Source organism: Erythranthe guttata, chromosome 4 (genome assembly GCF_056151865.1).
Source record: "Erythranthe guttata isolate IM_541 chromosome 4, IM_541, whole genome shotgun sequence".
In the NCBI taxonomy this organism is placed as follows: Eukaryota; Viridiplantae; Streptophyta; class Magnoliopsida; order Lamiales; family Phrymaceae; genus Erythranthe; species Erythranthe guttata.
The window spans coordinates 4,698,212-4,711,197 of NC_142536.1; the positions used below are offsets into that span (position 1 = coordinate 4,698,212).

At 34.8% G+C, this 12,986-nt stretch overlaps 2 protein-coding genes across 5 annotated transcripts; both read left to right on the forward strand.

Moving 5' to 3' along the window:
• Positions 1–321: 321 nt before the first annotated feature.
• Positions 322–7,171, forward strand: CID4 (CTC-interacting domain 4). 4 transcript variants are annotated; one of them, XM_012974547.2, is made up of 15 exons: positions 322–476; positions 1,537–1,754; positions 1,839–1,973; positions 2,163–2,296; positions 2,443–2,633; positions 2,907–3,084; positions 3,162–3,401; positions 4,094–4,218; positions 4,395–4,464; positions 4,549–4,582; positions 5,205–5,515; positions 5,602–5,748; positions 6,119–6,211; positions 6,308–6,373; positions 6,822–7,171. In XM_012974547.2, the coding sequence occupies exons 2-15, from the start codon at positions 1,601–1,603 to the stop codon at positions 6,849–6,851; spliced, it is 1,908 nt and encodes a 635-aa protein (XP_012830001.2). In that variant the 5' UTR covers positions 322–476; positions 1,537–1,600; the 3' UTR covers positions 6,852–7,171. The 4 variants fall into 4 exon arrangements, with proteins under 4 accessions (XP_012830001.2, XP_088672706.1, XP_088672708.1 ...); XM_088816580.1 differs by having other exon boundaries at positions 330–476; positions 1,520–1,754; XM_088816582.1 differs by having other exon boundaries at positions 330–476; positions 1,520–1,754; positions 5,268–5,515.
• A 1,058-nt stretch (positions 7,172–8,229) lies between these two features.
• On the forward strand, positions 8,230–12,340 carry LOC105951215 (PHD finger protein ALFIN-LIKE 4). The gene is made up of 5 exons (XM_012974637.2): positions 8,230–8,576; positions 8,731–8,763; positions 10,758–10,986; positions 11,241–11,376; positions 11,767–12,340. Exons 1-5 carry the CDS (start codon positions 8,486–8,488, stop codon positions 12,082–12,084), a joined length of 807 nt encoding a protein of 268 aa, XP_012830091.1. The 5' UTR covers positions 8,230–8,485; the 3' UTR covers positions 12,085–12,340.
• Positions 12,341–12,986: the final 646 nt, after the last annotated feature.

Sequence of the window (12,986 nt, forward strand, 5' to 3'; positions counted from 1 at the left end):
TTCCTATACATTTAAAAATGTAGTCACATTTCAACTCGTGTGCAAGAATTCCTCTCATATTGTGTTTTATTTAGATTTGAGATTATTAATACATTTCAAGTGTAAATTAATTGTATCATTTTATATTTTTGCCTCTATTATTGAATATAAAATGACAATTATGGCGTTGTTTTCTTCCAATAAAATAATTTATTTAGTGATTAAAAAAAAAACGAAAATATTAAAAATATATTATATATTTCAAAACCTTTACCCTTAAAAATCTAAAAAACGGGTCGGGTTATCGGGTCAATCTGATATATAAACAATATAATTTTCATTAGCTCCTCATTTTTCTGATTCTGGTCCGGCTGTTCTTGTCTGGCGGTAACCCCGAAAACAATAGCTTAAACGACAGCGTTTCGTACCGAATACCGATTGCGCCCCCTCGCCCCCTCTCTCAGATCGCCGCCTCTCTCGTTCTCTCTGTATTCGATGTGAGCTTCTTTCCCCATTATTGAATGCAATATGTAGATTCCGTATGTTTATTGAACGTTTGGATCATAGGGCATTCGAGGAGGATTTTTCTAGGGTTTTTTTCCCCTTTATTGATTTGTTTAAAGTCAAGCGTAGTTGATTCTATGTTCTACCGTTTGATTAAGCTTTAATCAATGCCGTAACTGATTATAAACATGATGAAATTGCGTGTAATGTGTTCATTTGTGACTGGGCCATGTGAATAGTTGAGTAATCTGTGATTTGTTGTTTGCGTTTTGCTTATTGACAATGGTTAGCTTTACTTGTTCCGTTTTTTTTAAAGTTGTTTTGTTTCTTTTATGGTGGGAGTTAATTGTTACTTGTAGACCTTTTTTTGAAGAAGTTGAAATAGCATAGTTTTTCTCAGTGGAGTAGGTGGATGAATGTGGGATATTTGTCTGTTGATGCATGTTGGATGTAAGACCTTTTTTCTGTTGAGTTATAGTATTTTTGGGTTTTCATTCGAGTAGTTTAAATTCTATAATTTTTGATTGAATATTGAATCAGTCTGAATGAGCATGAATGTGCCCCACTCGAATATTTCATAGTGCCGTGAAATCTTAGTGTCATTGAAGGCAGATCAATAGAAAATTGCTTTCTCTTCTAACATTTGGTTGCAAGAGAACACTTCGAAAATTTCTGATCATTATACTACGGTGTGCGCATAGTTGCCTGGGTTGAGGGATTGTTGTTATATATATATTTAGGTGAGGACTATTATCATTGGCCAATTTTGTAGATGCTGTCATATCGTTTTGGAAGTATGTTAAGATAACGAGTTTTATTTTAGTTTCTGCGCCCTAGAGTTGGTTGAGGGTTGGGCTGTTTGCCTGATCTAAAAGGGAATACACGTGTTTGTGTTGCTTAGTATCTGCAGTAAATTGCCAGCAACATAAAATTTCTCGTTATTGTCAAACAGAGCTGTTGCATGCCTTGAGTTTTATATTATGTTATTTGTATTCGAGTTTCCACGTGCCTCATCAGAGACTTAATCTGTATACAGTTTTTCTACCTTTACAGTTGTCTGAACCAGCAGCGCCTAAGTCATCTGCATTCTGCATACACTTGATCTCATCTTTTGAAGATGAATATGCAGCAAGTTGCGCAGCCCAGATCTTCCTCTTCTTCATCTTCTTCGTCTAATGGATATGGCCGCCGTAAAGTTGAAAAAGATGCTGCGACTAGGTCCGATAATAAGTCTCAGGGCGGTAAAACAAATTATAGCAGGACTAATTTTGGTAAGAGTTCACCCCTCTAAACTGTAACAACTCTAATATTTTCTTTTCTGTATTCCGAATTTTAATTGATTTTTGGTAAATTAGGGGGGCTTGAATCACCTTCACGTGACCGATTAATGTATTTGACTACATGTCTCATCGGGCATCAAGTGGAAGTCCAGGTCCTGGATGGATCTATATTTTCTGGAATATTTCACGCGACAAATGCAGAGGATTTTGGTATGCTGATATATTGTTCTTTGGTGATGTTGTGATAAGAGTACCATAGCTCGATATATCCTTGTTTTGAATCATATATATATATATATATATATATATATATATATATATATATATATATATATATATATATATATATATATAAAAGAATATATATATATTCTTTTGACATGCATTTTTGTGTTGCAGGAATTGTTTTGAAAATGGCTCACTTACTTAAAGATGGTTCTCGAGGACAGAAAAGTATTTTGGACTTTCCTAGCAAGCCTCCTGCTAAAACTTTTATCATACCAGCTAAGGATCTTGTACAAGTGATAGCAAAGGTGTTATTATGTCCTTTCATTGAATTATTTTGTTACTTTTGCTGTTAGATTTGGGTCGCTGAATCAGCATTATGAAATTGCTGTTTCCTATGATAGTTTTATTGGAAGTTGTGTAATTAACTAGCTTCTTTGTCGAACTGGAACAGGGAGTGCCTGTAACTAGGGATGGCCTGACAAACGAGCTCCAACATGAAAAGCAGCAAGAGATTATGACAGATTCGTACATATCACAGTCCCGTCATGTAGATGCGGGGAGAGAATTGGAGCCTTGGATGCCTGATGAAAATGATCCTAGTTGTGCTGGATTGGATGACATATTCAACAACCCTTGGAATAGGTTGGGAATTACATATGTTCTCTGAATTTCAGATAAAATTTTATGATTGTTTCTAGCCGACATGATCATTAGGATAACACCAGAGATTTCCCTTTAGAGTAAACCATGTAGTAGTTGGTGTTGTAACTTCTTTATACTCCATGGATAAGTTATTGTTGTGTTCATCTTGTTGAATAGTCATTTCTCGCATGGCAAAGTTCTATGATTGTGATTTGACATCCTTGTTTATGTGATACCGTGTTGACTCATACAATTATTGTAATTATGCATCAGAGGCTGGGATCAGTTCGAAGCAAATGCGGCTTTGTTTGGAGTGACGAGCACCTTCAACGAGGAACTTTACACAACAAAGCTCGAGAGAGGCCCTCAGACGAGAGAATTGGAAAGAGAAGCTATGCGGATTGCTAGAGAGATTGAGGGCGAGGAAACCCGTGATCTTCATTTAGCAGAGGTTAGACTGAGACCTTACTACCAATTTTTCGCCTTCTGTCTTGTCTTTCCTTCATTCTAACTGTATTGTTATCTTAGGAGAGAGGTATGCAACTTGATGGAGATCTTGAAGTTGATGAAGAAACACGATTTTCTTCAGTGTACCGGGGAATAGTTGATGACAGTGGATATGACGAGATTGAGAACATCTTGTTAGATTCCCGAAATGATGAAACATTTGGAGGTGTCTCCAGTTCTGTTATTGGCAAACCTCTGACAGACACGAGTATCAGGAAAACTAGTGATGGAACTCAAACGTCCTCCAGATTTCTATCAATGGTAGTTTTTCTTTATTGTCAAGCAGAGAGTCAATAGTTATCATAATATTTGCCCGCTTTAGGTGTTTCTCTCTTTTTTTTTTCTTATGGTACTTCCTAACCACTTGTTTTGCTTGATTTTTCAATGATGCTTTAAATGTTTAAAGAGAAGGACAACTCAAGTTGCATAGTTTATTATGTGCGGCAAACGATTTATTCTATAGACCTTTTGTTGGTTGGAATCGTTGGAGCTGTTCATAATAGTTAGTTTAAAAATCCACCAGAGTTTCTGAATTTTAATTCGCTATTTCTTTTATCTTCGTTAATAATTTGGTTCCAATGCACTTTCAGACTGCAATACCAGAATTATCATGTGACTCTTGTGTTTAGGATAATGCATGCATCTATACTGTTGCTTCTTCTTGATCTTTGATGAGATTTCCTCCCAAAGAAGTAAACGTAATAGCAGTTTATTGAGTTAAGTGTGAGCAGATTTGCATTGAAAGGGATTGGTGAGGTATTCTATTGTGAAACTAATCAGCATGATTGAAGGGTTTTCTTCCAGTTGTCCATGTCACTATTCTATCTACAGTATTTAATTTTTTGAATTGCTTTTATCCCTTGTTTGCATCAAGCTTTTTATTAAGTTTGTTGCTGTTCATTGTTGGATATTGAATCTATATGTTATCATTAATATTTGTTTTCTTGTTGTAGGGCGACGTGCAGTCTTCTTTGACTGCTTTGGTCAGGGATAGCTATCATTCAGGTTCTATTAATCATGGTCCACAGCTGCCAACTGAACAGCTTCATAAACAGTCCTCTTTGATTGATGCAAGCAGGTGTTTTCCCCTATCATCTAATATCTAATAATGGTGGTCTGGTATTATGGATCATTTAATGAACAAACCAAATAAGAAAGTCGTATAAAAACTATGAATTTTGAGATGATGATATTTCTTATTTTTAATCAAGAAGTTCCCCCAAGTACCTAAATGGGTTATATCTTCTCTCTCAGGGTTCATGATAACCAATTTAGTGGAGATGCCGAAAGTAGTTACTCTAAGGAGGATAAAGAAAAGCAATTGGTTAGTTTTCTTCTACTGCTCTGTGGTTGGCCCGGTTTCATTGTTAAAAGTTACTTCCTCACAATCATTTCTTTTATCCTGCAGGTACTTGATAAGAGTCGATCATCAAAATCTGAGGGTGAGTAAATTGCCGTATTTGTGCGGTTACGTCTGTTCCTGATAGTACTGTTTGTTTTTCTGGATGTGACATTTTCTCTCAGTTATATTTTCTAATTTTAAGGTGAAAGGGCTGATAAGTAAGAGTGTTATTTTTCTATTGATTGACCGTGGTTGTTCTATTTCTCTTGTCTTTAGAAATGTTTGATAAGCTGTCATTTTTTACGAGCGGAAAAGAAAATCTTCTTTGCCCATCTGATATGTTTGGTGGTTCAAATCATGTACTATTCGTAATGTGACTCTTTTACTCTTGGTTGCCGATGACAAGATCTTCAATTTTTTAAAAATTCCAAAATTTTGCAGTGGTGAATGTGCAAACATTAGGTATCATTTGTGTTCAGGAAAAAATAAATTGAATTCCTTAATCTTTCGAGATCTTGTTTTATGTAACTGATTGATCTTTTAAGATCTACATTAGGTGCAGTGAGCTGGAATTAGACATGAGTCTTTTAATGTCTTATAGAATCACTACGTTGTGTTATGCATCTTCGATTTGCTCGTTATGGATGGTGTTTGATTCTGCCACGTTGTTTCATCTTACATTCATTCAGTTAACATTAATACTGTTGTGTTCACTGATTCAGATTCATTATTGAGATTAAAGAAAGAAAGCTCTGATAAGGTTGCATTGTCTCCAAATGCTACAGCATTCGATCCATCACTTGGATCATCCAAAGGTCAGGAAAAAGCGAATTCTTCTAATGAGCTGCCAGGGGAGCCAATACCCTCCAAAATACAAGTGTCCGCAACTAATCTTGGCCGACCCGGTAGTTCTGCATCATCCAGTTCCGACTGTGGAGGCGCTGTTTCAACTTCCGCTACCAGAGGATTTTCGCCCAGTCCATCTGTTAGTTCCTTGTCCTCAGAAAAGTCGTCCCTGAATCCGAATGCCAAGGTGGGATCATAGAAATTGAAAATTTAATTTTTCAACCATGTTTCTGCTTAAATTAATTATTTTCTTGCCATTTGATTGCGTGGCAGGAATTTAAATTCAATCCGAATGCAAAGAGTTTTGTCCCAACTCAGGCATCTTTGAGACCTTCTTCTCCAGCTCTTGATAGTCCATTCTACTATCCAGCTAATGTGGCACCTGTGTCTCAGATGCATGGAATGCCTGTTGGTATTGGGGTAAGTATGGAGTTTCTATTGCAGTTGTAAAAAACGGAAAAGTATGGAAAATAAAATATCTACATTACTCATAGGTCTTAATATTTGTTATAGAAAATAATGCAAGTTCCCGTTTGGTAAAAATAAATTATTTGTGGTACCCATCGAATAATGAGATAAGAAAAAGAGAGTAAATGAAGAGGAAAAGCAAGATAGGTTGTAGAATGTCGGACCTTTTTTACCCGTTAATGAAATAATGAGAAGAAGGATCATAATCTATCGGAACACTTTCTTATTCATTGTAGTTGTTACTGCTAAGAAAGTATAATTTCTTGTAATTTATTGTTGCTATTCTGGCTTTAATTATCGTGGGGAATCGTGTATTTTGCAGATGGGGCCTTCGTTTGCTGCACAGCAGCCTCTTATGTTCAATCCACAGGGTGGACAAATGCCACAGCAATATTATCATCCAAATGGACCGCAGGTTTGTTTTACTATGTGGTTCTGCCTGTAGTAATTTGCCTAAGTTGTAGTATTATAATACAGAAGTTTAATTGGATTTTTCAAATTCACGATGCAGTATGGGCAGCAGATGATGATTGGACAGCCTCGACCACCAGTCTTGTACATGTCTGCCTACCCGCAGGTAAGATAATTTAACTGTCCTATGTTTGTCTGTACGTACGGTGTTATTTCTACTACAAGACTGTTACTGTGAAGCCTTGTTTGTTAATTGTGATAGGGCTTTATAGATAATATAATCCAGGTTTGCCAAATGTTTGAGGTTGAAAATTTTGAACCCTTGATAAAAAGTAGGCCCAGATTTATTTAGTGCCCCCAACCCCCAGATATTACCCAATATAAGGATTGTATAATCACTAATTTTAGACATACGATAACAACGTATTGATATTATATTGTATTACCATAGACAATTTTAATCCTAACTAATCCAATCAATCTTATCAATCCTATTGCCAAACAAGGCGTTTTTAGTATTATTACGTTTGCATCGTTGTGGGAAAATGAGTAACACTCACTCGAAGTACAATTACTATAACAAGGATTTTTTTCTGTACAATTCAATTGTGTAGGAAATGCAGTACAAGGGAAGGGAGTATTGATCAATGGTGACAAAGCACGCGAAAATTGCGTTGACCCGGAGATGACCGTTGACCTGTGCCCCTATAGGATTTATTCTTTTCTTTTTCTTTTTTCAAGGATATGTCAACATATATTAGAAGTTAGTACACTGACCATTTCCTGTAGTATCTTTGATGTTCTAACATGGAGATTGCTACATTTTCTTTTTTTTTTTTTTTTTTTTTTTGTGGTTTCCGGTTTTTTTTTTTCGTTCTTTTGTTTTTTTTCTCTTTTCGGTTTTACGATGTGGAATTATTGATTTTTATAGTGATTTTGAGTTTGTTTTGGTTTGTAAATAGAACACCCCCATCTCTTCACCCCCCACCCCCTCACCCAGCTCTGATTTGTTTTTGCTGCACGTTTTATTAGTGCTTTTGCAAGTTAAAATCAATAAATTTATCATCATATTACATCATACAATCCATAAAACTACTATTGATTATACTATTACTAAGTAAATAACCAAGAAGAATAGTATAAATACATGTACGTATTGAATGATTTATCAAAAGGAGAAAAAAGTGTAAATTAATTACTTATTTAGGTGTGCATGAATTATGAACAGTCTTCTCTATGAAATTATAATTAAAACAAAAAATAATTGATGTTAGCAAGTTCGCGTTCGACTCCATCTAGTTGTTTTGTTCGTGCTACATCTTCGACTCCACCTACTCCTCGAATTACATCTTTCGTGTGTAGATGCATGGAATCTTACAGACATTTAGATATACATGTGTGTGTTAATTACAGGCATGGAAATACAATTGATGGTATGTATAACTTGGAGTAGGGGTGAAAATTGGAATTAGATTTTCGGATTTCAACTATTCTTTTGGAGAAAAAAATTTCATTCCGAATTTCAAAAATTTCCAACTTTTGACCCTATTTTAATGTCCGAAAATTTCAATTGTTTCAGCAAATCACATTTACAATATCAAATACTATTTGTGTTTAAATTATAGATGAGTAAAAAATTAAATTTTCGCTTTCCATCAACTTTGACCCGGAGAAAGTTTTGGGACAAGTTTTCTAGTTCCAATTATCCAAATTTCAATTTCTGATTTCTGATTTTTCTGATGGATTGAAATTAGATTTTTACTTACAAAAACAATTGAATTTGTTTTAAAAAAACGCTAATTAAGAAACCAACCTTAATAAATCCAATTTCAGGAATTATTTTTTAATTATGTTCAATTTAATGAGATACTGATTTTATAAAAATACTAATAATAATAAATACAATTTCAGGAATTACTTTTTAATTATGTTCAATTTAATGAGATACAGATTTTATGCCAAATCAGTAATAAATTATAAAATAATGAAATTATATACAGAAAAAAGGAAAGTGGAATATTTAATTCAGGGTTCGTCGGACACATCAGCGAATTCTCAAATATAGTTAAACCCGTCCATCCTTATTAGATTCAAATCCGCACTCTCTCTCTCTTCTTTCTCTCTCTCTCTCTCTACATATACATATACAAACACACATATATATATATCCCCTTCTGTAAAACCTCCCCAAAATTCTCCTGAATTTCTCACTTTTTTAATTTTGTTTTTCCGTTTTGTAAATTTGAGCTCGAGAGAACCAAAAAAGAAGGAACAAAAAATGGAGGCGGGGTACAATCCGAGAACTGTTGAAGAAGTTTTCAAGGATTTCAAGGGTAGAAGAACTGGACTTATCAAAGCCCTCACGACAGGTTTTCGTCTTCTTCTTCATCTTTTTTCGTTTTGAATTTTTTTCTTCTCAATTTTGCTTAGGTACGATGATAATTTTTTTTGGCTTGATTTTCTGCGCGTCAGCGTTTTTTCGTATTTGTTAATTTCTTAATGCGAGAGGTTTTTGCGTTGCAGATGTTGAAGAATTTTACCAGCAGTGTGATCCAGGTAGTTTCTCTTTGCTTGTGTTATTTTTTGGATTTTTTTTAGCTCATTCCAATTTTGACTGAATTCTGGTAATATGTTTGCCCTACTTTAATCTTATGGAGAAGTATCTATTTTCATGAATTATCTAGAGAGAAATTAGGTTAAATTGGGATTTTGATTTGTGAGTTTTAAATTAACGTGTGTAATTTTCTCGATGTGGTTTCCATGGCGTTTCTGTGTTCATTGAGTTCTCTGTGTGGTTTTATTATTTATTGAGTTAATTCATGAGTAAATGCTTCCTGTATGAGAATTACATTTCTGTGCCGACAGTCGACACATATGTGGTTTTGAGCTTATTGATCATAATAATATGTGTGTAAAAGGAAATCACCATAGCTTGAGTATTGATATGAATACGAGTATTGATATTAATATTTTGAAGGCTAAAAAAATTCACGTATAAAGTGGTAGCCCATGATATGAACAATTATGTGTTTCACTTGTTCTTCTGATGTTTGCATCTAATTCTGTTATCTCTTTGCTTTGTCGGTAGCAAGTTGTTTATGCTAGTTTTATAAGATGTTCATGGTAGATGAAAATATGGCATATTAAGTAGCACCATGGTTTGGGAGCAACCACCTCGTTTCCGAGGCACTCCTTAACTTACGAGTTATGATACATTTAGTGAATACGTAGTTAATTAAATGCACTCATCAAAATTTGATAACCATAATGTGTATTTAACCTTGATATATGATCATCTTTACGAAATTAGTTCATTTCGACTTTCGGTGAATTGTATTATTAAATTTCCAAATCAAGTTACTTCTATATCGTACATAAGTCTTAATCGATCTTTGGTAAGATCTCCGACCTTATGACGCGTGTCATATCATATCAAACCCTTAAAATTCAGTTGTAGAGGTCAACTAGCGGTGCATGAGATATTTGTATTTCAAGCAGATAAGGAATATTATGAAGCCACAAAGTTATTAATTCAACTACTTACAAATATAAAGTCCCGTAATCGTTAATCGGAAAAACAGAAGAATTATAAGGGAATATTTACAAATTCACATGTTGCAATCACTGCAAGTACCCAAATTCAACTTTTAACTGCATGAAATAGAGATATTAATAGCATTTTCAAGTATGCCTGCATGAAATTGATAGAATCAGTAACGAAGATTAACATACAAAGCTCGCTGTTCCAATATGATTAAGGTTGCCCCCATTTTTGCTACTTTTATATTTGCTTTCCATAACTTGTTACATTGAATTGGAAATAAAAAAGTTAATAAAACAACTAAGTGCTGCTGATCGTTAAGGGAAACGGACCCTGCATTTGGTTGGACAATAAATTAGGTCAATAAATAAAAAGTGGGAATTAAATGCCATCAGCGCTTTGTGTTGAAACTTTAGACAAAACGATGTCGTGTTGTGTATGTAACTCAAAAAAAAATGAAGAGAAGAAGAATTTTTTTAGCTGCTGTTCATCAGTACTTTATATCTTTATAAGTTTCTAAAATATATATGGTGGATACAGTGTGATGGTCTCTACTGTTTTACTGGAATCTTTAAATTGCATATGTGGTCTGTAATGCTAGTATTCAGTGACTTCCGTTGTGTCTTCGACATATCTTCTATGTGAGCCATTGATTGTTTGAACAATGACTGTTGGTGATTTGCTCTTCTATATGGATCTTTGTCCTTGAAAAAATTAAATAAGATGCTTTTTCTCTGAGAATCATGTTTTTGGCAGACCATCGTACGTGCCCCTATAAGGCATATTGCCATGTGTTAAACTACTGTAAATTGAACTGTTTTCGTTGACAAAATTTAATAGTTACCTGTAAATTATCAGTTTTTTTTCTAAGCATGTTCCCTCTTCCCGACTTGTTTAGTTCTACGACAGATAATCGTTGTCTTCGTGTACTTCTTCATGGTTTGAAGCTATATTCATCTTTTTGTTATTTTGTTCCATCCTCATGCATGACATTAATTCTGTGTTGCAGAAAAAGAGAATTTGTGCTTGTATGGGTTTCCTAGTGAGCAATGGGAGGTCAATTTCCCAGCTGAAGAGGTACCACCTGAACTCCCTGAGCCTGCATTGGGCATCAACTTTGCTAGAGACGGAATGCAAGAGAAAGACTGGCTATCTCTAGTTGCTGTCCACAGTGACACCTGGCTTCTTTCTGTCGCCTTCTATTTCGGTGCTAGATTTAGATTCGATAAATCTGACAGGTCGGTTTTAATGTTCTGTTCTTTATTTTTCTTTCTTTTTCGAGAGGGGTTGGTTTTAATGCTATTTCTATTAAAAAATCGATTATAAAATATTTACACTCAAAATGCAGAAAGGTGATGCCAATCCTATACGCAATCTACGTGTTTGCTATATATGCAATTACATTTATATTTCTGTACTTTTGTTCTGGATTTCTGACATGTTTGCTGTAGATTGCTTAAACTTACGTAACGATCTTTTGTCCTTGGTGCAGGAAAAGGTTGTTCAACATGATTAATGAGCTCCCTACTGTATTTGAAGTTGTGACAGGGGCAGCCAAGAAACAGCAGAAGGAGAAATCTTCTGTCTCTAATCATAGTAGCAGCAAGCCCAAGTCAAACTCTAAATCGGTAGGAAAAAAAAGGGTTTCTTAATTCTTCATTTTATTCTGGGCCAGTGCTTTTATCCATCCTCCAATTACTTCTTACTTAATTAATAGTGATCAATTTCCCTGTACAAATCAATCTTCATTTTCCCTGATAATCTATATGCTGACGTAGTTGACTAAGCGGTCGTTTGGTTGTTAAGATAAGCCATAGGATTAATCAAATAATTCAGTCTTGTTTGATATTCAGTTATTGCAACAACTTTTCGGGCCGGATTGTGGAAAATTGAGCTCTTATCTTAGTACATCTTATCATTGAAAAATATTCCTTTTACTGCCAGCTAAAAAGTATTCTCAATCTTCAAATTTCAATTATACGAGATCATATAACATTGCTACTTATCTTTTTTGACAGCGAACACCCGAAACTCAAGGAAAGATTTCGAAGCCACAGCTGAAAGACGACGAAGAGGAGTTAGATGAGGAGGAAGCAGAAAAGAAAGAAGAGGAAGAGGAAGAGGAAGAGGAAGATGATGAAGAAGAAGATGAGCATGGCGATACATTATGTGGTGCATGTGGAGATAACTATGCATCGGACGAATTCTGGATATGCTGTGACTTGTGCGAAAAGTGGTTTCACGGTAAGTGTGTGAAGATTACTCCTGCTAAAGCTGAGCATATCAAGCAGTACAAGTGTCCTTCGTGCAGCAACAACAAGAGACCTCGCCCATAGGTGAAAGAAATCTTTCGAGTTTTATTTAAACTCCAAAAAAATCTAGACTTGCTCTATTATTATCTTGCTTAATTAGAACCCTTTTGTTCGAAATCGTAAACATGTGAATGGAGGGGGGGATTCTCGTTATTGTTTGCGGTACAGTGTTGTTTGTTGTTGTTGTTGTTAGTTTCAGAAGTAGACCCCCCCTTGTTTTAGTCGGATTATCGTGTTTTATTTACTCTTTTAATAGGATTTTGAATTTTTCGTCGTCTGAGGAAGTAGCTTCTTCCTTTTTTAGCTGCATTTTTTTTTTCTTTACTGGCAGGTGATGTGATGTTTATCGGTTTCTGTCTGGATTCGATTTGATTCGGATTTCGATTTTGTTTCTAATCTGCAAATTGGAAATTGGAAATTGTGCTGGAGATGATTCCACAGATTGGAAACTTAGATGAGGAAGACTCTGTCAAATGTTTGGATTATTAGAATTAATTGATGGTAATTTTGTGTGTATATTTCCTCTACAAGTGACACCCTCGGAAAAGTTACTCTGAATTTACCTTTAAGTAGTAATTGATTGAAGGTTATGTAGATTCTACACTCGATGAAATATACTCTGTCATTTTAAATTGTAGATCTACACATAGTCACACGTATTCATGTGTATGTGTGTACACTGGGTGGTTATTTGTACAGATATATTTTCATCAGGTATAACATCTCATAGACCTAGATGGATACAACTCTCTAAAAGTTTATTTCACCCTATATATGATAAGTGTGAAAGTCGGACGGATAGGTCGAAATAGAGCTTAAAAACCATTTTTTTAATGAAGTGAAAAACTAATTCCAAATTTGTTTCGAAAAACCTAGGAAAAATAAAAAAATCGGAAAGTGGAAACTGAAAATTGGAATGAAAAGAC

Bases quoted from the DNA above. Each gene is read 5' to 3' on its own strand.
- CID4 (XM_012974547.2), top strand. From the start codon at position 1,601: ATGAATATGCAGCAAGTTGCGCAGCCCAGATCTTCCTCTTCTTCATCT. The intron at 2,634-2,906 runs GTTGGGAATTAC...ATTATGCATCAG, and splicing joins TTCAACAACCCTTGGAATAG to AGGCTGGGATCAGTTCGAAG. The intron at 5,749-6,118 runs GTAAGTATGGAG...TGTATTTTGCAG, and splicing joins GAATGCCTGTTGGTATTGGG to ATGGGGCCTTCGTTTGCTGC.
- LOC105951215 (XM_012974637.2), top strand. From the start codon at position 8,486: ATGGAGGCGGGGTACAATCCGAGAACTGTTGAAGAAGTTTTCAAGGAT. The intron at 8,577-8,730 runs GTTTTCGTCTTC...TTTGCGTTGCAG, and splicing joins TATCAAAGCCCTCACGACAG to ATGTTGAAGAATTTTACCAG. The intron at 10,987-11,240 runs GTCGGTTTTAAT...TCCTTGGTGCAG, and splicing joins AGATTCGATAAATCTGACAG to GAAAAGGTTGTTCAACATGA.